At 38.6% G+C, this 23,301-nt stretch overlaps 1 protein-coding gene across 1 annotated transcript; it reads left to right on the top strand.

Annotated features, from left to right (window-relative positions):
- Nucleotides 1-325: 325 nt before the first annotated feature.
- slc45a2 (solute carrier family 45 member 2) lies at nt 326-23,277 on the top strand. Its single transcript, XM_003451484.3, has 7 exons — nt 326-1,036; nt 3,415-3,591; nt 15,029-15,390; nt 16,655-16,798; nt 19,116-19,239; nt 19,683-19,888; nt 22,987-23,277. Exons 1-7 carry the CDS (start codon nt 565-567, stop codon nt 23,206-23,208), a joined length of 1,707 nt encoding a protein of 568 aa, XP_003451532.1. The 5' UTR covers nt 326-564; the 3' UTR covers nt 23,209-23,277.
- The last annotated feature ends 24 nt before the right edge of the window (nt 23,278-23,301 follow it).

The following is a 23,301-nucleotide window of genomic DNA, read 5'->3' as shown; positions in this document are numbered from 1 at the left end:
ACAAATATTCACTTGCACTCCTAAACAGATAAATATTGTTTTAAGGGTTGTTTTAGTTGTACAGCACTCTCGTGTGCCGGCGCACGTTTGGATAGAAAAACGTGTATTTATCTTTGGGAATTCAATAATCTTTAGTTGTTTTAAAGTAAACACTACTGGCCAGTCATTAGTGGCCAGTAGTGCCACCCATTTACATAGCACACTCAATCCCATGAATTGCCCGAGGCCTTTACTAGACAGAATAGGAAAAGCCATTCTGTAATCTCTTTAAAACACTCCCTTCTTTTTCCTCCTCCCTTGTCTTTCTCTCCTCCTCGCCGAGTCTTGCTCAGACCTTCACATGCAAAATAGAGCTGCGTGGTGCTTGAACTCTTTGTTCAGCTATGCAGTAGTGAAGAGGATTAACTCAAGCCAAGCGCCAGTTTTGGCATTTCATCCATCCCTTGGCTGACGGAGAGAGACTACCAAAAGCTACCTCTTTGCCTCTCTTCATCTAAATCTCCTCTTTACTCCCTTCCTGTTCTCTTTTTCTCCTTCTGTCCTTTTCCCCACTCTTTTTCAATTATGACTCTGTTATCAGAAGATCAGTCTGTGAGGCCCCAACCCTGCCGGGTCTCTGAGCCTGGCAAACACATCAGCACTTCTCTGCACCAGTACTCAACAGACTGCAATGGCAGCAATGTGGACTATGTAGATAGTGTGGAAGACTCTGTCTTTGGAGCTGTGGAGCCTCACAGGCGCTCTCGGGGGCGCCTTATTCTCCACGGCCTGGTCATGTTTGGAAGGGAATTCTGCTATGCCGTGGAGGCAGCTTTTGTCACGCCGGTGCTCCTGAGTGTGGGCCTGCCCCAGAGTCTGTACAGCTTGGTGTGGTTGATCAGCCCCATCCTGGGCTTCCTGCTCCAGCCCATCATCGGTTCAGCCAGCGACTATTGCCGCTCGCCGTGGGGCCGGCGGAGGCCTTACATCCTGGCACTGGGCATCCTCATGCTTGTGGGAATCACCCTGTTCCTTAATGGAGATGCTGTCATCTCAGGTGAGGGATGAGTGAAGAAAACGTGAGGGTGAGGAATTCAGACAGAACAAGAGTGGAGGCAGTGTTGTTATGTCAGAAAATGCTTTGAGGCCACGCTAGCTTTGATTTAAAAGTATTCCGAAGATTTACTATCAGGCTCCACTCCTGTGGCTCCCAGTTTGGATTCAGGAAACAGGCAGCCTCTCTACTTTGAAGATTAGGCTTAAAGGGTTCCTTTTTGATAAAGCTAGGGCTGAATCAGGTGACCCTAAGCACTCTCTTAGTTACACTGCAATAAGCTTAGGCTGCTGGGAGGGCTTCCTGTGATGCACTTAGCATTTTTTCTTCATTCACCTCATTTCACTCTCTGTGTGTGTACACCACTCTGCATCTAATCATTAGTCATTATTAATCTATGGCTCTCTTCCACAATAAATGAATGTCTCTTTCCCCTTACACCTAACCAGTCATGGCAGATGGTTGCCCCTCACTGGGCCTGGTGTGAGCCTCCTGTTAAAAGGGAGTTTTTCCTTCCCATTGTCACCAAATGCTCCTGTGATCGTTGGGGTTTCTTTCGAATATTGTCGATTCTTTACGTTACATACCTTATATAAAACACATTGAGGTGATTGTTGTAGGAATTGGTGCGATATAAATAAATATGAACTGATTTAGGTTTTGCTGTCTTCTTTTACCCGCAGTACGAGGTTAAGGGCAAGTTTCAACCTCTTCGTAAGACTTTTAAGGACTCTGAATCCAAAATTCTACTTGTTCACAGAGTTTGGGGATAAAGCGATACATTCATCATGAAAAGAAAAAAATAGGGCCCAGAGATGCTCCATTCGAATCCATTAGACTCCAGACAGCATCACAAGAGCGTCTGCACACAAAAGAATCTGTTACCATAAAAAGCAATATTAGGCTGGGTAAAAAGCCTTCTCTTAAAAAACAGAAACACTAACTGATTCACTGCTGGCAGTGACAGCGTGTGTGTGATTGTTCAGCATCCTGTGGAATCATTTGGAGATTAAATGCACATTTGGCCATAATTTAAGTCACTCTGATTTGAAGCACATCATCCACTTAACCCAAATCATTGTTTTTGATTGAAAAATCATGAAAGCAACACTCTGCAAAAATGTGACAAACTCAGATTCAGAGGTTTGCTTTGTGAGGAATAATGGAAACCGGTGTGTATGTGCAGTTTTTATTCAGAATTTGTAAGCTGTACATTTAAAATGCAGCAATCAGCTCAACAATAACATTTGTTAATCGTCTTAATTGTGATTATTGGCAAGTAGTTTGAACCTTTTTCACTCTCACACTTCCTTTGCCTGGATATTAAAACACAATTAAACTAGATGCAGTGTTGTTGTGGTTAATTTCCTTTACAATCAAACTCGCGCAGACGTTGAGAGTTTTTATAACATGCTGAACATCACCATCACGAGTCACTGCTATGAGTTTGTTAGGGTTTTTTTTACCTCTTCATTTATAATTTTGATGATGCAAAAATAAAAATAAAAAATCACTCTGTTCTGATAATACACACAAAGAGAATTATTTTTCTTCAATATCATCCAAAGTGTTGAAGGTGGTTCAGTTTAGCCTGAAGCTGTTAGAGGATTTTTTGTGCGTGTTTTCAGGCAAAAAATTACAAAAATAGACAAATAAACAGCCAAGGAATTAAAGATAAGGGCTCCTGGCTTTCTTATAGCCCTCTTATGAACTATAAAGTATGTCTCCTGACGTAGGCTGGATAAGCTGATTATCTCTCCTTGTTCCCCTGGGCCGTAGTAAATGCCAAAGCAGTCGTGTGACATAATGTTTTCTATTGTCGTAGCTGCCCTCTTCTTAAAGATGAAAAGCCTAACGCTGGCCAGCACCTCCCAGAGTTGCTCTTTTGGTGTTAAATTGTTTTTTTACTTTTTTTTGCCACTTCAGACTTTTTTTTAAAGACATGACAAGCTAAATATCCTTCCTTCACCTGTAGTTTTAATGGAATGATAAATCTGTCTTTCAGTATTCACTTGTATCTCTTAATGAAATCGTCAAATTGTCTTTAATAACTTCTAATTACACATTCTCTTGTGGTATGATTTGACATCTTTCATATCTCTAAAAGAGCAGCTTAGTGTTCAAACATTCATAACTGACACCATAATTGCTATGGCGTCAGTTATAACAGGTTTTCTTTTTTTAATTATTTTATTGTTATTTTAAGTGCCTTCCGACGTGCTTGTCCTCTGAGGTTCTTTCTTGTGAAGTGTATCAAGCCTAATTAAACTTGTGAATGTGACAGATAAGGCTCCGTAGCGTACTGATGTGGTCAGTGTGTTGTTATTTTAATCTTTCTCTGCGGTACGTGCTGAGTGCTGATGTGTACTGTTGTTTTCCAGCACTCGTCAGAGATAGGTCGCTGAAGAGCATATGGGCCATCGTGGTGGTGATGTTTGGAGTCGTGCTGTTTGACTTTGCTGCCGACTTCATCGATGGACCCATTAAGGCCTACCTGTTTGATGTGTGTTCACATGAAGACAAGGAAAGAGGCTTGCACTACCATGCTCTCCTCACAGGTATGTAACACAAACACTGTTTGGTTCTTGCTTCAATACTTACAGCTTTTGTATTTTGTTTAGACTTATTTATGCCGGTTACGTTGGTGATTGTTTCCTTTTGATGGATTTGGACTTTAGTTAGGCAATAATTTTATGTTCATTCTGAATCTGAGCAACTCACAGTAACGCTTTATGGAAGTACGCCTCCAAAACTTCTCCTGCTGTGACTGAGTGGGTGGAGATGCACATATAGAGGGAGTGTGAAAGTTTCAGTGAACTGTGTCTGTCTGTCGGCGTGTTAAACTGTGGGTGGAAGCTATGTCTGTTTTTTTGACTTGTGAGTGCAAACAAGAGTTCACTTGGGAAATGTTCGATAATTTGAGATATATACATATATATACATATATGCTTTTCTTAGTAAGTTTGTCTGTAACAGTAAAAGTTAGGTCAGGCAAGGATAAAGCATGAATATAAGAGCACAACTGATATAACAGCTGGCTGATGATATTAGCCAATATAATGGTATAGATAAATAATTTTCATTTATCAACTAATAAATGAAAATTTAAAAAAGTAAAGAAGAGACAGGTATAAATGTCCTTTAACCATGTTATGAGTTTTGGCCTTTTCCCACCAGAGGGCACTCTTTATGGCACAGAAAGTAACTGTTTTGGGTTATTTAATAGAAAACAAGAATGTTGTACTCATAAATATACATTGATTTGTGTGTAATTTTGTCTTTCAATAAAGTAATGCATACTCTGGAATTAATTCACTAAAAATACATGCCGGTTTGCCATCATATTGCGCTGTCATCTTTAATTTCATCACTGTATGCTTCATGTATATTGCTAGAAACCAACCACATAAATAATACGTCCATAAGTTACTTTCAATTTTAAAATCCTCTTTCTTCTTACCTCAAGCCTCATCTCCTGAACTGAAGTCAGGGCTGTAACAAACAGAACCACGCATGCACATGCTATTATTTTACTGATAATGTCATAATTGCTAGCCGTCAGCAAATCAGACATGCGACCCTCCCATCTCCGGACAGCTGACAGCGAGCTGGCTAAACAACAATAACAACAGCTCGTTATAAGCTAACATTATGCCAGCTAATCTTAGGCTCGATGTTCTAAAAATCACCCTTTCCCTTTGATTAACAGTTTGATAATATTTCCACATAGTATGAGCTCTAACAATGTTAGAGCTACTGGCTAACAGCAGCAGCAGAGCTTACTGCCTGGCTCTTGTGGTCACAGTGCCTCTTGGTGTTTCTGTCCTTGCTTGACTGTTTGCCTTCTAGATTTAATTGTGGTGTATTTTGCCCTCTTTGAAGGTAAATGGTTGTTGGTGAGAACCATGCGCACATGATGTATCAGAAGAATACAACGTGTTGGATGTCTCAAAATCCAGTTGGTGGCACATAGGAATTTCAGTTTGCTCCCTGTTTTTCCTACAGGGTTGGGACACCTGTCAATACTCATATAAAGTCAAACATAAGATGCATAAATAACTACACACTTTAGGGAAATGTTTGTGTACCTGAAGAAAAGAAATATCAGCCAATTTTTTTAATGTTTAAGTCACCAAATATTGGTCTGAAATTTTCTATATCAGTCAGGATCTACTGAAGATACACTATACTGCCAAAAGCATTTGCTAATCTGTTTTCACATGCATATGAACTTAAGTGACATCCCATTTTTAAGATCTTGCTTGGTGCACTGGTGTACAGTCATGTTGGAAGAGGAACAAAGCTGGGAGCATGAAATTGTCCAAAATGTCTTGACATGATGAAGCATTAGGAGTTGCTTTCACTGAAACTAAAGGGCCGAGCCCAACTCTTAAAAAACAACCCAGCACCATAATCCCCGTTCCACCAGACTTTAAATTAACCACAATGCAGTCAGATAATACCCTTTTCCTGGCAAATGCCAAACCCAGACTGGTCCATCAGATGGCCAGCTGGAGAAGCACGATTCATCACTCTAGATTAAACTCCTCCACTGTTCTCATGAAGCTCTCTATGCAGTTTTCCTTATCTAATTTAAAGCCCACATGAAGTTTGGAGGTCGGTAATGATTAACAGCAGAAAGGCACATTATGTGCCTCAGCATCCACTGACCCCTCTCTGGGATTTTACTTAGCCTACCACTCTGTGGCTGAGTTGCTGTTGTTTCAGTTCACTTGGGTGGAATGACTGTGGAATATGTAGTAGCAAGGAAATTTCACAACTGGACATGAACATGTTAGCACTCTGGAATTCACTGAGCTCCTGAGAGCAATGTTTCTAGAAGCAGCCTGCATGCATAAGTGCTTGATCTTATACACCTGTGACCACGGAAGAGATTGAAACACCTGAAATTCACTGATTTGGATGGGTGAATGAATACTTTTGGCAATATAATGCATCTAAAAGTAACAAAATGATACACCTGTAAACCTCTCCAACACATCGTGCTTCATTGTTTATGTTCATTTGAAGATATTTCTTTTTCAAATGAATTGCTCCTGCAGGTATAGTGATTCATGTTTAAGCATAACATCTGTGTTTAGTTATTGCAAGTTATTGCAAATGCTCAAGTCAATTTAAAAATGGCAAACACAGATCTATAAATTGTTCATTACTGCTATAAGGAAAGTGTAAGCATTAACAGAGGATGGTGATTGTGTGTATACATAAGGTATTGCTCAAATACTGTGAAAACTGTAGTATTTTAGTGTTTTTGAGCTCAATTCTACAGTATGGTTTTACAGTTAAAAAGTCAAACCCCAAACAAAAATGCATGAGCACCCATCATTCAAAAGCCTGTAAAACCACTTTTAGGAGCAATAAATTGAGATAATCATTTTCAGTCTCACACATTATTATGGAGGGTTTTTGGCCCAGTCTTCTTTTTATAGTTGTTTCAGTTTATCGAGGTTTGCAGACATTCATTTACACGCATCTCTATTAACGGTCCACTACAGCATTTTTAATCAAATTGAGGTCTGGACTTTTCAGCTATTCTGTTGCAGATTTGCAGTTTTGCTTTAAAATGTTGCAGTGTTTCATGACCTAATTTTGATTAATCTTTCGCTGTTGGACAGATGGCTTGACATTTGATGCTGGAATACTTTGGTATACAAAGGAGTTCACTGTTGACTCAATGACTGAAAGGCCCCGTGGCTACAAACAAGCCCAAATCATCAGCCTTCCACTACTTCTGCATGTTGCGCTGTGCATTATGACCAAATATCTTCACTTTGGACTGCTCTGTTCCAAAAGTCTTGTAGTTCACTCAGGTGCAGTGTTGTAAACCTAACCTGTGAAGTGCTCAGCACAGGTTAGGTTTGCTTTTGTGGAATTAGTGAGTTTTGGGGCATAACCCGCTTGTCTAAGGCCAGAGCATGGAACTGCAGAGGAGCTTTTGTGTGAGTGCGTTCCTGCCTTTCATAACTTTGTTCACTCCTTGATGCAGTTCCATTAGTTTTCACCCAGCACTTAACCTTCATGTTATGGCCAAATGGCTGAACTGATGAATAGATCTTCCCTTTTGTACAATTAATACGGTGTATGTTGAGCAGGTTCGCACTACAGTAAGTTCTCAGGGACATATTGGATGTAGCATGACATCTACCAGCACATCAGTTTCTCCTATCAATTTTCATTTACGTCTGATGTTTACTTCTGATTAAATAATACGTTTAGGTACACAAAGCTGCTGCTGTGCTGTTGACAAGACTCTTTGGCAGGAGGGCGAGTTAAACGTTTTTCAGTGAGGTAAATTAATTTGCACCTCTTTGTCATCCAGTGGACCGTTTATCAAAGAAAAGGGGAAAAAGATTAATATTATCACTGTTTACATTGCTGGAGGTATAAATTCAAATATCCTTTACTAGCATGCTTGAAGATTAAAGTTGAATATAAAGTTGAATATAGTTTGATGTGCAGACTTTACATATAATGCTTCAATATATGAGTGTAAACTTTAAGATCCCCCCCGCTTCCCCTAATTTCCATTTCCAACATTTCTGGAAGGCAGTGTAATTCTTTTTAATAATTTGAACTGAATATAATTTGAATATAATTTCCATGTTGATACCCATAATATTTTCACACTGGATGAGTTCACAATGAACAGATAAAAATTGCAGCATACTGTAGTGCAGTGAATGTGGTATTTTTGTATATTTTTGTTATTTCTGATGCACTAATGAAGCATTATAAACTTAAAGAATATTTCCCAAAGTAGCTCACAAAGAAAGACAGACAGGATCAAGCAAAGTTTCTTTCATGGACATGATGATGATGTTTTTGGTCTGAGAGTGGTGTGCTCAGCTCAAATGTCAGCAGGCACTGGGTGGTGTGAGCATTTGAGTTAGGCAGTAATCCAGCCGTGAGCTAGTCATGTGTTACACAGTCATGGGTCTTAGCTGAGAGAGACCGGAGCCAGGCACATGACTGCCATGTCTGGTATGTGAAGTTTTAGTACTGTACTGAATACTTTTACATCTGAAAGTCGTGTTTTTAAACCATGTTAATCAGTATAACATGCATATTATTACTGTACAACAGGATTTCTTAAATAAATAATTCCATTGGCTGAGCTAAGTCAGAGATGGTCATATGAATCCAGTTTATCAGCAACATACTAATAACTGTTTGACGAGGTCATTAGTCAAGCTGAAGGCTAAGATCTCTATGTGCATGTTAAGTATTAATCTATAAAGATTTATTTTCTAATGTTTTCTGACTTTTTCTGTGCCTCGAATCACCAGAACAGCGTGCTCTCTGTGGGTGTAGACCTCCTCATTTCCAAATGAACCTCTGGGTTTTCCTCTCCTTAACAAAACATAGACACAGTGGAGCTGTGACTCCCTCCATCGGAGACAGGGGAGGGTTGGGCAAGGACAAATTTGCATGTTAAGATATAATTTAGGGCAAAGATATGAGTTTTTAGGATTGTAATTAATGTCAGGAGATGAACTTTATCCGTGGACTTGATCAAATGAGGTTGTTGGTACCCCCCAGGGGTACTTTGGAGAACTGGAAAAGGTGTGAAGCTTTGTTTTTTTCTTATTTATAACAATGTCAGTCCTGCATTATTCCTAAACTAATTAGGATTATTTTTTAAATGTAAATTTGATAAACTGCATTTGATATTCAGCATTCCTGTTTTCATTGCTACGGCAATGTGTGAGTGGGAACCCTTGTTTTCAATATTTAATGAAGGATTAAATGTTACAACAGTATTCAGAGTATAGAGAAAGAACACAGTTGTATGAGGCCTTTTTGTGCAATGACAAAAGAAAGCAAAGAAATAAAAGCGACCAAGAAAAAGACCTAAGAAAGCATGTGATCATTGCAGAGAATGACAAAGACTTTTTAAGATTTGGTTCAATACAACCAAGATCTTCCAATACTTTGTCATAAATAAGGAGATGTTTTTTGAACTATTGTATCTAAGTGATTTTCTTCACAGGGTTGCTGTTTAAAAAAGCTCAATGGCTCAATCCTTTATTGTACTTGTTTGCTTTGTGTTGGCAAGGGGGTATTTGTAAAATACTTCACGCTGGGATGCAGTATTTATGATGATGAAAGTTTGATAACCACGGGTTTTTACATTTTTACAATAAATCTATGCGCTGTTTGCAGCACCATCACGATTGAGAACAATCAGCCTTGAATCTAACCACTTCAGCCTTTTTTTTTACTTTTTACTTGAGTGAAACTGTAGCAGCAGACAATACAAATGTCGACTATTACAGTTTTAGAAAAGACCAGAAAGAAAAGAAAGGAACTCTCTTGAACCAGGAATTGATGCCGCATCAATCTTCAAGTCATGCAGACATAAGTGAAGCGTGACTCCTGAAGTGGTTATTACTGTACCTGCCAATGACTAAAATGTAGAAAAATAGCCTCTATTGAGGTGAGCAACTATAGAGGACTGCAGAGGCAAGAGTTAATGGACAAAGTTAGTGATTCAACAAAAACAATCAAGTAGTTTTATCACCCCAATTCATAAAAAGTTTGGATGCTGTGTAAAAACAAAATGAAACAGTCTGCAAGTCTAATAAAGTTTATTCACAATAGAGCACAAAAAACATTTGAACATTTTACTATAAGATATGAGCTCATCAAGTGAGAGGTGCTAAAAAGAAACAGAATGAACATTTTACAATGAATTAGGTTATTTGGAAACATGTCAGTAACACGACTGGGTATAAAAAGTGTCTTAGAGAACATCATCTGCAGTTCATAGTATCCTGAAAAGATTTAGAAACTCTGGAGAAATCTCTGTGGGCACAGGACAAGGCAGAAAATCAATACTGTCTGCCTGTGAACGTCTGGACCTCAGACTGCACTACACTAAAAACAGGCGTGATGCGATCATTGAAATCACTGCATGGGCTCAGAAACGCACAAAAAAAGCCATATATGAACATGATCGAAGCTCATTTCAAACAGGCGAAGTGGAAAACTGTTCTGTGACCAGATGAATCAAATGTGAAATTCTGATCGTATGAGAGTTTCTATAGAATTTGCAGCTTGCACATCTAGAAAGACACCGTCAATGCTGAAAGATATATACAAGTTTTAGAGCTCCCATCCAAACACCTTTTTCTTCTCGTATGTTTCAGTAAGTCAACGCTTAACCACATATTGAATCTATTAGAACAACATGGCTTCATAGTAGAAGAGTCCAGGTGCTGAACTGGCCGGCCTGCACTCCAAACGTTTTACTAACTGAGAACATTTTGCCCATCATGAAATTAAAAATATGACAAAGAAGAACCAGGATTGTTACACAGCCAGAATTCTACATTAGAAAATAATGGGACAACATGGTTTACTAATGTAGGATGGCCCCTACGTCTTTATGTGTCCTCATTCTAAACATTTTACAAGTTTCCTATGTGCTATTGTGAATAAAATAAAGTTGATGATATTTGTAAATCATTGAAATCTATTTTTTGATTGACAAGTTACACAGTGATTACCTACATTTTCTTTTGGAATTGCTGTGTAATTCTGTCTTTTAATTTTGTTATTTGGTTATTTTGCTTTTGGCATGTGGTCAGTTAAACACGTAATCACGTTAAAAAAGAAAACTCAGTCTCTTCCTGCTATTTTAGAAAGAGGCGCATTATAAGAATAATGTCATCACATTATAAAAACCATTAGTGGTGTATTTTTTTGTTGCAAAAGCCACCAAGTTATAGAGAGGCAGTGATTCACTGAGGGTTCACTGAGGGTTCACTGAGCTATCCATAGCTCAGCAAAATTATGACGCTGACATAAAAAGGCAGCTGTCTCCACTAAGCACAATGCTCGATAATGACGCAGTCCATCTCGAGTGTGGAGGCTGTGTCGTTAATCAAAGACTGGTGTGATATGTCTCTCCAGTGTTGTGTGCAGGTGATAATTCGCGTCATAATAGTACGCCGCGACCGTGACAGACAGGCTAAATCCAGATTCCTGATGAGACTTCTCCATTGCCTGGATGTTCATCTTAGCTTATGTCATCTAACCTTAGCACTGACGTTAAAGTACAGACAATCTACATTCGAGCTTAAGCACAAACACTTGTGTTAGAAGTACTCTGGTAAAAGCAGAAGTATTGATTCAGGTTCCTTATGCAAATAAAAGTGAAACACTAAAAAGTAACTCTTTTTAACTCCACAAACAGCTTTTGTGCAAACCTCAGTGAACCTCCACCTGCCAATTTCATTTAACAAGCAACACTGCAAGAGTGCAAACCTTCACCATGGCAGTTCACTCACTGGGCAGTATTTGTATTTAAGAAAACAGTGTTGTATTTTTTTATATATTCATTTTGTTTTCATTGTTTTTCTTAAACGCACTTTTAGATGTTTGTAGTGCAGAAAAAAAAAATTGCAAAGTTCAGGCTTTTGTTGTTCGCTTTGTTGAAAACTATTTTGATATACTTGACAAAATTTTGAATATTATTATTTTTCTATCAATTTTATTGTTATGGATATAGTACATGTGTAGCATTCATTTCATCGTTTAGTATTGTTTTTAATATGCAGTAATAAATGCCAAGTGAAAGTTTTTGCTCACCAGTTTATTTGGTTTAAAAAAAAAAAAAATAAATAAACTAAAATGTATTCAGGAGCATTGTACTGTATACTGTATAATGTATTTAAACAGTTAAAACCTGTAGTGCACACCACACTTGCAAGAATCATAGTTTCTAAGTTATAAAGCTTTTTTTGTCAATTTTTGACCAACAAATCATTAAGTTGACCTTGAAGACCTTTTATTTGTTAGCCTGACCCCACTCTACACCCCTACACAATTTTACCAGAATTCATTCAAAGCTTTTCAAGCTATCGTGTTTACAGACAACATGACTCATGCTACCAAAAACATAAACACTTTGGCAGACGTAATAAAAAAATATTAATTCGTGGGAATATTTTTTCAGCCTTGACTCTAGTGAATGTCCTCTGCTTAAACATCTGCTATGTAGAACACAAGCAGAGGAAAACAAGGGAGTTAAAAAAATAACTCTATTTGCTGTTACCTACATTATAGACGGGCCACTTTGCCTGAACAGAAAAAGTTAGGAGTGGATTCAGAAGATGTGGGAACACTAAGATCTATTTTCAGTTGAGTTCAATTTTATTTATACAGCGCCAAATCACAACAACAGTCACTTCAATGCACTTTATATTGTAAGGTAGACCCTACAATAATACATACAGAGAATAACCCAACAATTATATGACCCCCTATGAGCAAGCACTTTGCGACAGTGGGAAGGAAAAACTCCCTTTTAACAGGAAGAAACCTCCGGCAGAACCAGGCTCAGGGAGGGGCGGGGCCATCTGCTGCAACCGGTTGGGGTGAGAGAAGAAAGACAGGATAAAAGACATGCTGTGGAAGAGAGACAGAGGTTAATAACAAGTATGATTCAATCCAGAGACGTCTCTTAACACATAGTGAGTGAGAAAGGTGACTGAAGAAGAAACACTCGATGCATCACGGGAATCCCCCAGCAGCCTACGGCTATTGCAGCATAGGATTCAGGGTCACCTGATCCAGCCCTAACTATATGCTTTAGCAAAAATGAAAGTTTTAAGCTAATCTTAAAAGATCAATGTTAGTTGCACAGCCTGGGATTTAAAAACAAACAAACACTAGAAGTAAGTCATATTCATTTCTTTTGTGAGTCCCAGTAGAGTTTGTGTGCATGATGTGATCAGTTGAGCTGCGCTGCCTCAGGTCTGATTTAGCCCACCCAGAATTTAACAAGACATAAGCACATAATCCACATGAGCCACAGTGGGTGATTTCCAGTCCCTAGACAGCATAAACCTTGTATAAAGGTGGGATTCAGTGAGTAAATCTAATAAGCATTATCATCTTAAATTTATATTGATGCCTGCTACCCTTGGTGTAACCACACTCTCTGCACCAGTCCAACAGTGCATCACTGTAAACTTCACCACAGCAATGAAAAGTAACCAGTGTAGCTTGCTTTGAATAGCACAAAGATGGTATACTTGAAGTTGTTTTGCAGGATATTTCACAGTATGAAAAAAAACTAATTTCATCAACACATCAGGTATAAAGCTGATATCAAAAGCTTATAAAATTGAGGCCATTACCTTTAAGCTTTAAATTCTGAGTCTATCAAATGTCACTGAGCAGCACCTGCGTTTAAAAACAATCTCTCCTCCTCCTCTCCTCTTTCCTCATCGTTGAGTAAACTTCGCTCTCGTTCTTTTCTCACCCTGGGAAATACAGCAGTGATCAGTCACACTGTCTGACAAACTGCGCAGGCTGTTGTGTTTGCTGACATTTGCTGAGCTGTTTAAAAGATGCATTTAAAATGACTTGCCACTTGAAAAAATGTTACTCCCTTTGTGCTAGCGCTATTTCATCTCGCCATGTGTCATAAGAACCGATGGGGGACACCAATAGGATTGTCTTTTATATGTTATTGCTTCTCCATTTACAGTGAAATCAGTTTGATGTCTGGAAGGTGCAGTGAGGTCAAATAGCTCCTGCGTGAATAAACTTAAAGTAACAAGTGTTTAAATACTCAAATAAAGCACAGGTATCCAAAAACTCTATGTAAGTACAGTAACAACATATTACTTTTCCCACAGCTGAAAATATTCATCATATTTCTGTTTCTGTTATGAGTTTTCAAAGGTGCTGGTTCAGTGGTGTGTGCCAGTAAAAGTAATAAAATTAATTTTCTCTTCATTTATGGAACATACTGTGTGTACAGTTACATTTGGTTCTTTTAAAGAGTGTCAACAGATAAATGCGGTTTGCTTGAATAATATCTCAGATAAAATCCACTTGTTCAATCAGTTATTTGATCCAAATAATTTAATAATTTAATTTTCTTTTATGGAAAAAGTACGTTTATTCTTGGCACCAGAAGCTAGCAAAAACTAGCTTTTGTAGCATGTTTCTTTTGACTATTTCTCAATGCAAAATTCCTAGGGTTTCAGGGGACCGTCTTTCATGTGCTGCCTGTTTCAAATCCATCACCTTACACTTTCCCGCAGATGGCCTCTAATCATCTTCTTCTCTTCACTCTTTGATATGATGCAAAATTCATAGTTGAATCAGAGATCGCAAACACACCAGCCCCTCAGGCACCGAAGCAAAAACAAACCAGAACATTTCTACCATTAAAAAAAAATGTCAAGGCATGTCTGTCATTGCTACAACTACCTGATGGAAGATTTTAGGATGCTCAGAATCTCCTTCTGGATGCTCTTGATTTGAATTTGGATAAACTGGTTTAATAATAAGCAGAAGCCCACTTTTTTCTGAAGTTTTTAGCCTGGGTAAAAGATCAGATAGAGATTTTTAGATCTTGGTATGATGACATCACCAGAACAGTAGGCCCTGAATGTCAGAGGTTAAAAGATGGGCTCCACTGCCCACATAACAAAATGCACTAGATAATAATGTGAAATAGGTTTATCAGAGGAGAATTTACATTAAAGAAATTCAGAGTTACAGCTAGTTGAGTTAAGCTAGTTGGTTTACACCTTAACTGCTTTGGTTACTGTCAAAGGTATCATGGAGTCATTTATCTACGTTATTTCAGCTTTAAGCAACTACAGAAAGCCCGATAGAGACTAAAAACAGAGCTTAGAACCAAGGAGATGTTCGATTTGCATTCTTTAGTTGGTCTTAACACAACACGCAATAAATGTCACTGCAAATAACTGTTTTCTAGCTACTTCGTCATATCAGTTCAAAAGGAGGTTTCCCAACTCTTGATGCTGTCCCCAAGTGGTTGAAAATATTAGTTATTTCATCAGTCACCACTCTAGTCACCATGTATATAATTAATAGAGAACTCATGCGTTTGGTTCCTCCCCTTTACCTCTCACTGCTCTCAGCCATGCTTCTAGAACAATTCTTGGATCTACACATTGTTTTAATCTTTTATTCTGTGTGCACCAGGCCTGGGCGGAGCATGTGGTTACCTGGTGGGAGCCATGGACTGGGGTCACTCCGTGTTGGGCCGTCTCCTTGGATCCGAGTACCAGGTCATCTATTTCTTCTCAGCGCTGACCTGGGGCATCTTCCTCACTGTGCACCTCTTCAGTATTCCAGAGCAACCTCTGGACAAGGCACCATCTCCGTCTAATTCACCATCCAGCCCTCTTCGCCTACTGAGCTCTCATAGCAATAGTTATGGAGCACTTAAGGAGCCTGTCTCTCCTGTAGTCTCCGCATCTGTCACAGATCTCAGGCCCAGATCCTTCTCAGCCCTGGGAGAAGCCAATTCAGTGACCTCAAGCGTCAAACAGCCAAACAAAGAGGTATGTAACATGCATAAAAAGTCTTTCAGGGAGTTTAGTGCATTACCATAAGTGAATTACACAATACAGAGAGCCAATAAAACTAGTCAAACCTTGAAGTTGCCACAGACTATACTGAGATTCAAAAGGTTAGTCAGGGTATACGCTTGGCAGAGGAAACTATGGAAATAACACACTGAGTCTTGTTTAAAGGAGTCTGAATACTTTCTCTATAGTATTAAATGCTGATGTGAGATGCAGTATTCATGGATTTGTTGAAAGGCTATTGATACACCTGCCAGTCCATCTTACTATTCCTGCTTTGCTGAATGCTTTGCAGAACATCTTAGTATTTGATCTGTCCCCCCCTTTTGCTTTATTGACACCAGCCATACAGCTGGCATGAACTCTCCAAGTTTGTATAAATCCTGAAAAACTATGCTTTCGCAGCAGGATCTAAGAGGGTTCCACAGAGAATCCCAAAGGCTGCTGAGATGCATGAATGCCTTGATATCAGAATCTTTCAAGAACCCCTATAAGTATAGAGTGAGGCTGGGGTCAGCTGAGTGTTCAGGAAAGACCAATGGAACACATCTACCCGAGTGTCATCTCAACGACTGCTTCAGCTCAGACAATACAACTTCTAGCTTTATAACTTCCTGCATTAAAAGTATATCTAAACTTTCCAAATGTGATCTCAGTCTTTTGAATTTCAGAGGGATTGATGCGATCACCTTCCTCAAAATCACCTTTACAGTTTTCATTTAAAGTTGTTTGATGAATTATCTCTACAATGTCGACCTCTTGCCTGAATATTCCTCCTCCTTCTTTTGTAGATTCAGCTTTCCATTGATGTTTCGCATTGGTTTATTTTTTGCTCATTATGTTAGATAGGTTTAAGAAAAATAGATGCTAAAAGAATTGCTCCGTATATCTGCTATACTAGAAAACTAATAAGGGATGATTGTTCCAAAGAGCGTATTTGTTTTTTTCTTTTTCAAGTCTTCCTTTTGCTTTAATCATCTCCTATCGTTAATCCTAAAGCCAACTCCTTAGTAGTAGTCCTTTATGCTGAATCCCTTCATTCAATCTAATTACAGCCTTTTATGGGGCATGAATGTTTTTTTAATTGTAGAGTCTTTTGAAGTGTTGTCACTCATGGGCTAAAAACACCACTAGCCGTGAAATACCAGCAGACTAATGAGCACTTTGAGAGGATTTTTTCTCCTGTCAGTTTTTTTAGCTGCTGGCACTGATGTCTGTGATGTTTTTTGTGTATTTGCAGGACCAGAAGAAGATGACGTTCAGGTTATTGATAAAAGCTATCGTCAATATGCCAAGTCACTACCGCTGCCTGTGTGTCAGCCACCTGCTGGGATGGACAGCGTTCCTCTGCAATATGCTTTTCTTTACCGATTTCATGGGACAGGTATTGATTTGCATGTGTCTCCAGTGAGCTTTTTAGAATTTCAAATAGTAACCAATCAATAACCTTATTTAAAAAGCTGGGCCATTTGCGACCGCATAAAGGTTACAATTCTACTTGATACTTATCGTCGCTGCGTCCTTTCTTTCACATCTTGCTGTCAGATTGTGTTCCTCTCCAAGGCCTCTGTCTGGTGAAAGAGATGAGAAAAAAGTGTTTATTTTTCTAAAGCCTTGAGTTTAGAATTACAGCCAACACACCACAATGTTTTTGAGTGAGATTGTGGAGTGCTAAAATGCCAGCTGTTGCTAGACAGCTGCAACTATAAACTGTACCAATAAAACTTCAGAGCAGATGTCTTCAGCTGGATATTAGTCCAATTAACCACACTGCAACTGTTATATTTGCACTAAAAATGCTACAAAAGGCACTAACAAAAACATCAAGAGATCCAGTTCAATTTCTTAAATAGACTGAGCTGATTTCTAATGTCTAGTAACCACTTAATTCTCAAAGCACTTAATGATGCATTATTTTAAGCAATTTACATGCCAATAAGCAATTTAGGCAAGTTAAGAAAAACATTTTTGAAAAAGGTCATGAATAGAGCCCAGCCAATATGCAATATTTGATGAATTAAAAATCAGATATTTTGATATATTGCTGTTTTTCTTCTTTTAGATACAGGAAACCTAAAAAAGATTCCCCTCACATTAATGCTTATTTATTTACTTTACGATATTACACACCATTTGTTGTTTGTGGTGTTCTCAACGTGTCTTCCCGACAGGAAATGGCAGAGTACCCGTTGGTGGATAAACTCAGCATCTACAATCATAATTAGGTTGTAGAGCATTTTGCTTTTTCACTTTTTCATCTATTAGCATTATAAAAGCCAATACCAGTAGAGCAGCCTCCCAGTAAATTGACTGGGCTCTAGTGATGAAGAACAGAGTTAACTAGGTGTAGACATCAGTGGTCATGAGGATTAACTTGCTTTTGAAGCTGGACTCAAGTGGTGTTATAAAGAAATACTGTTATTTTTTGCATGTCCAAGTGTCAATTTTTTAAACAAATATGCCTAATATCTGAACAATAGAGGGGTTTTTTTCCAGTATAAGGTTCTTTTCTCTATTTTATCATTTGTTTTAAAATTTATTGTGTGTGTGTGTGTGTGTGTGTGTGTGTGTGTGTGTGTGTGTGTGTGTGTGTGTGTTGTAACTGTTCCAAGAGACATGCAGCAAATTTTGCTTTTATTTATTGTGATCTAAGGGTGTCAAGTAAAATATAAAGGTGCTGCTTTTATTCCAGTCTGTTACAGCTAGTAGTCCGTCCATAGGTCACCATTTGCTTTTGGAAGACTCCTTCCTTCACACTCATTGGCTAACAACGTAGTCATTACCGATGATTTTTGTGATGTCAGACTGTGAGCAGCGTTATTGCTTGTGAGCTTCTGATTGGCCATCAGATCTAACAGTCAGGGTTTAATCACCACCTGTTGCCTTGGCGTGTTCTTGACGGTGATTTTTTGAATTTTCATATGAACAGCGATAATTTTTCCAAATAAAAACAGAAAATCCTTGTACATGTGGAAACCGTCTCAATTATCCAAGCAAACAAAACAAAAACAATTAACATATAATTATCTAATTTACTCAGTTTGGTTTGCTTTGTTCGAATATGCCAATTAAGTCTTTGCCAGAAACAATTACCAGATTTAACGAAAATCATACCAGACTTGTTTTTTTGGATCCCTTAAAATAACTTACGTTCCAATGAGGTAAGGTTCAAAGCAATTCAAAGCAATAACATTAGAGAGGAAAAGCAACACACTGCAACGTGTATCTGCGTTCAAGCTCCATTAAGCTGCCTGCTTGTGTGGGGGCAGATGGAGGGTGAAGGGAGGTGCGGCGTGTTGTTATTGTTGTGTGCAATCTTCTGTTGACATGTGCCATTATGATGAATGCTTTACAGTGTCACAGTGTGAATGCTGATCAAAGGATGCTCTTCACACCATGACTCTGCCTCGCTTCATTAAGCACAGATGCACCAACTTATCTAAAATTGCAGGCTTATTTCTTATCAGCAATGAGAAATGCATAGTCAGGCTCCCTGTTTGGCAACAGGGCTACAGACGTTTTCTTCATAAAGGAAAATAAAAGATAAAAGCATGATTTTAAAAAGAAGTTGGCTGATGTCTGATATACAGATTAGTGAAGCCTTATGTTCAGGTTTCCTCAGCTTCACATGATGTTTTATGTCCTGAGAATAGCGCTATACATTCTCCCTTCCTTTTTAAATGACCCTCCTCTCTTTTCAGATCGTGTATAAGGGGAATCCGTACGCCGATCACAACTCTACCGCCTATGCCACATATGAGAGGGGAGTAGAAGTTGGCTGCTGGGGATTGTGCATTAATGCAGTGTCCTCTGCTCTCTACTCATGTAAGTGGCGGTAATGTGTGAGGGGAAGTTATGTGAGAGAGTAGGAGTGGCAGGTGGAAATGGAAAATAGAGGGAAATTACATGCTTTTGCCAAGGCATCCTGAGCTGTGTTATTCTGAACACGTAAGTCCACATGTATACTTCAAACATCCCCTGTTAAACAGCACATGTGAACCTGAGAGAACTGTTGTGCTACATACTGCTCAGCCAAATAATGAAGGCTTGGCATGAACTCAGCTTTTCTAGTCTTTTGCTGTTGAGAAGGAGTCTAGGAAATGAAAAATGGCCTGTCCAATTATATGTACAGACAGTTTTGGTACATCTAATGTACGCTAATCTAATGTTCACATGATTATCTACCCTGACTCCACACGCCTCATGCGGGTGTGTTGATCCATGAGTAATTTTAACTTTCCGTGACGTACATGTTTGTGTGTTTTCAGATGTGCAGCGCTTCCTCCTCTCATACATCGGACTGAAGGGATTATATTTTATGGGCTACCTTGTGTTTGGATTGGGCACCAGCCTGATTGGCCTTTTCCCCAATATCATAGCAACGCTCGTCCTCTGCAGTGTGTTTGGTGTTATGTCAAGCACACTCTACACCATCCCATTCAACCTGATAGCGGAGTATCAACGTGAAGAGGAGGTAATAAACTGGCAGTAGAAACACTTACTAGCTAAGGAAATGTTCAGGTTTCCTCAGTTTAAAAGGATCACATGGTTCTTCAATGAGCACATTTGTATATTGTACACTATACTGCATACCTATAGTGTTAATTTTCCATTTTTTCCACAGTGTAAAACATGTTTTGCTGCTGACAGCTATTGAGAGATGAACCTTGAAGTCTTTGATGCGTGCTGGAATTTCAATCCTTTCTAGATTTATAAAGGGGAAATTGTGCATTTACAATACTGTCATCAAAGTATCCAAGCAACGTGAGATAACACTTAACAATGAGATCCATGTGGTCAATCAGACAAAACAAAAGCTCTTCAGTTTGCAAAAAGCTCTTCAGTTTGGGGTAAATAATAACCCCATACTACAAAATAATTATCTTTTTCCTAGTATAACTTTTGGTTTGGGGAATGAATCAAATGTAGCCCTAATGTGTCCTTATGTGAAACTGTAACAGGCACAAATTGATTGACAAGCAATCAATCATGAAAATAATCTGCAGATTACAGTAAAAACATTAAAAAAAACTATTTATTATTTCTGGTGGGGTTTTTTTAGAAAGCATACTGTAAGAATTAAGATGACTGAACATTTCTGAATGGTGTGAATGAAAGCTTCGATTTTAAAGGGTATACAACGACTGGAAACTTTAGCGTAGCTACTTCCTTTAATCGTGATTTCCGATCAAAATTTGAGACTAAGATAAAGCACTGCAGTGATGTGCAAAATCTTAAGCCACACCTCAATCTTTATATTTTCGTAGGAAAATGTGCAAAAACATGTCAATATACATGGGAACACGGTATGTAAGGGAAAAGCAGAGTGTGTCTGATTCTAATTAGTTTGAAAGTCAATCTTTGGTACGACCACTTTTGTGCTGCAACACGGCCTGAGCTCTCTCAGGCGGCTTTCTTGTCATTTCTTTAAGTAGTCTTCAGGAATAGTTCTCCAGGCTTCTTGAAGGACATTCAAAGCCCTTCTTTGGATGTTGGCTGCCCTTTATTCCATGGTCTGTTGAGATGATCCCACACTGCTTCATTTATGTTGAGGTCTTGGCTTTAGGGGGGTCCTTGGTGGCTGACTTTATTTTGTGTTTTTCTATCTGATTTTTCTACTCTGCACCAGCAGTGTCTTTGGGATCATTTTGATGCTGAAAAATGAAGCCTCTGCAAATAAGATATTTTTCAGATGGTATTCCATGGTGGATCAAAATCTGAGGGTCCTTTTCTGTATTAATAATTCCATTAATTTTGATAAGAACCCAGACACCTCATGCAGAAATGCAACCTATCACAGAGCCTCCGCTGTTTTTTTACAGATGGCTGTACCAGTCACTGTTGACCCTGCCTCCTGACCTCCTCTTTACATTCTGATGATGATTTGAACCAAAATTTTCAAATATGGATCCATTACTGCATAAGACCTGCTGCCACTGATTTTCCAGTTTTTATGATTTGGCATTCCTCGGCCTTTTCTCCTTTTCCCTTCCTGCTACCCTTCGACTGAGAACATTTGCATTGAGGCTGCTAAATCTCTCAGGTATGTCAGGTCTTTGCTGGTTTCTTTTTTCTTATTTCTTAAGGAGATGACTTTCAGATACTGTACCTTTGCTACAGATTTTTTTAATTTTTCCTTTAGGCCTGCAACTTTTGTCCTCAACTTGGTGTATAGTTTTCTTAAGCACAAACTGCACACCATGGTGAGATATTCTGAGACTTTGGATGTTGTGTATCTGTATTATCTTTGGCATTTTTCATAGATTCAACTAAGGAAATGAGGAAAACAATCAAGTGTTTTTTCAACAGGCTGCTGGTAACAAAGTGTTTAAAGTAACAAGTTGAAACTGGTTCTTTTTTAACTTGTCTGATATGTGTAGACACGATGCTGGTTCATCTATTAGTTAATTCTCTTTGTACTCTTAAACAAGGTCAGTCAATCTTCTAAAAATGTGGACTGAAAATGAGTGAACAGACAAACTCTGAAAGATCTTCAGAAAGTCTAAAGAACTATTGCAGGAAAATCTGGCTCCTTGGAAGCAACATATAAAGAAATGAGGGGTGGCTTAAGACTTGTGCACAGTCCCATATTTTACTTCCTTAAAGTTCAAGTATTTACAAAAGACAGATCAAGAATGAGACACTTTACAGCCCCCACAAAAACTATCCCAACTATTAATCCCATAATGCAACTGCCTCTACTCCTTCTGGCGGTTTTCTGTAGAAGTATTTAAAGTCTGAACGGAAACCAGAGATATTCACGAGGCTCTCCAAAACCATAAAGCCAGATACGTCGTTATTTATTCATCAATACCGTCCCAAGTAGAACGAAAGACTGAACTGACGTTTTTGTGTTAAATTGTTGTAATGCTCCCTTTTATACAGGTTAAATGGGGAATTAATTGATTTAAATATATCAAACAGTAGAAATTATCTGTCAGTCAAGTACACAGGCATTCATATTTTATTGTGAATTTGAAATTGCATCATTCAGTGTTACATCATTGTTGGAGGCTGCTCTTCAGAACAAGATTTTTGGCAAGATTTTGCCACTTATTTAAGTTACATTTATGCATTTAAATACCAAAAAAATAAAAATATAAGATCAGATTTTCATTTTAAAGGTTCGGAATAACACTAAACTTTTTTCCCCCTTTTTTAAGTGTCCACATAAATGTTTTAATACCGGTTATAGTATTGCTGCAACATTCTCACCAAGTTTATGTAGTTCATCTGTAAAACATAAACTGCAATGTCATTCATAAGGGGTTGCTTCAAAAATCAATTGTTTATTTTTTTTCTGTCACGGTCAATCAATACCTGATTAAACTAAACCAGGTGAGAGTGTGATGGAATTCAACTTGCAACAACTGAAGCGAAGCTGAAAAGAATATATCTTTTTAAGAAGTGGTTTCTTCATATTCTCAGAGCCGTCTGTTTATCCACCTGTTTGTTTTTTGCCACGACCTCTCTGATTAAACTGAAATTGATGTTTCCATATATTGCTCTCTTGTTTTTCCCTCCCCGCCATCCTCCTCTTCTCTAATAACCTACAACCTCCTGTGCTTCCAGCAACAACTGAAGCTGCACGGAAGCAATAAAAGTCCTCGAGGCTCGGGAATGGACTGTGCCGCCCTCACTTGCATGGTCCAGCTGGCTCAGATCATCGTGGGCGTGGGGCTCGGTGCTCTGGTCAACGCGGCAGGAAGTGTGATCGTGGTGGTCCTCTCGGCTTCGACCATGTCTCTGCTCGGCTGCATCTTCATTGTCCTCTTCATCAGATACGTGGAATGAATGATTCTGCTCAAATGCAAATTTTAATGATATTGTTTTAATAAACAATGATTGCTCATTATATCATCATAACGTCTGCAATTTTTAATTTTA

The sequence above is a fragment of the Oreochromis niloticus genome, linkage group LG7, assembly GCF_001858045.2.
Source record: "Oreochromis niloticus isolate F11D_XX linkage group LG7, O_niloticus_UMD_NMBU, whole genome shotgun sequence".
Classification (NCBI taxonomy): Eukaryota; Metazoa; Chordata; class Actinopteri; order Cichliformes; family Cichlidae; genus Oreochromis; species Oreochromis niloticus.
The sequence above is the reverse complement of the archived record's forward strand: the minus strand, read 5'-3'. Positions and strand labels throughout refer to the sequence as shown.

Bases quoted from the DNA above. Each gene is read 5' to 3' on its own strand.
- slc45a2 (XM_003451484.3), top strand. From the start codon at position 565: ATGACTCTGTTATCAGAAGATCAGTCTGTGAGGCCCCAACCCTGCCGG. The intron at 1,037-3,414 runs GTGAGGGATGAG...GTTGTTTTCCAG, and splicing joins TGGAGATGCTGTCATCTCAG to CACTCGTCAGAGATAGGTCG. The intron at 16,799-19,115 runs GTATTGATTTGC...CTCTCTTTTCAG, and splicing joins TTACCGATTTCATGGGACAG to ATCGTGTATAAGGGGAATCC.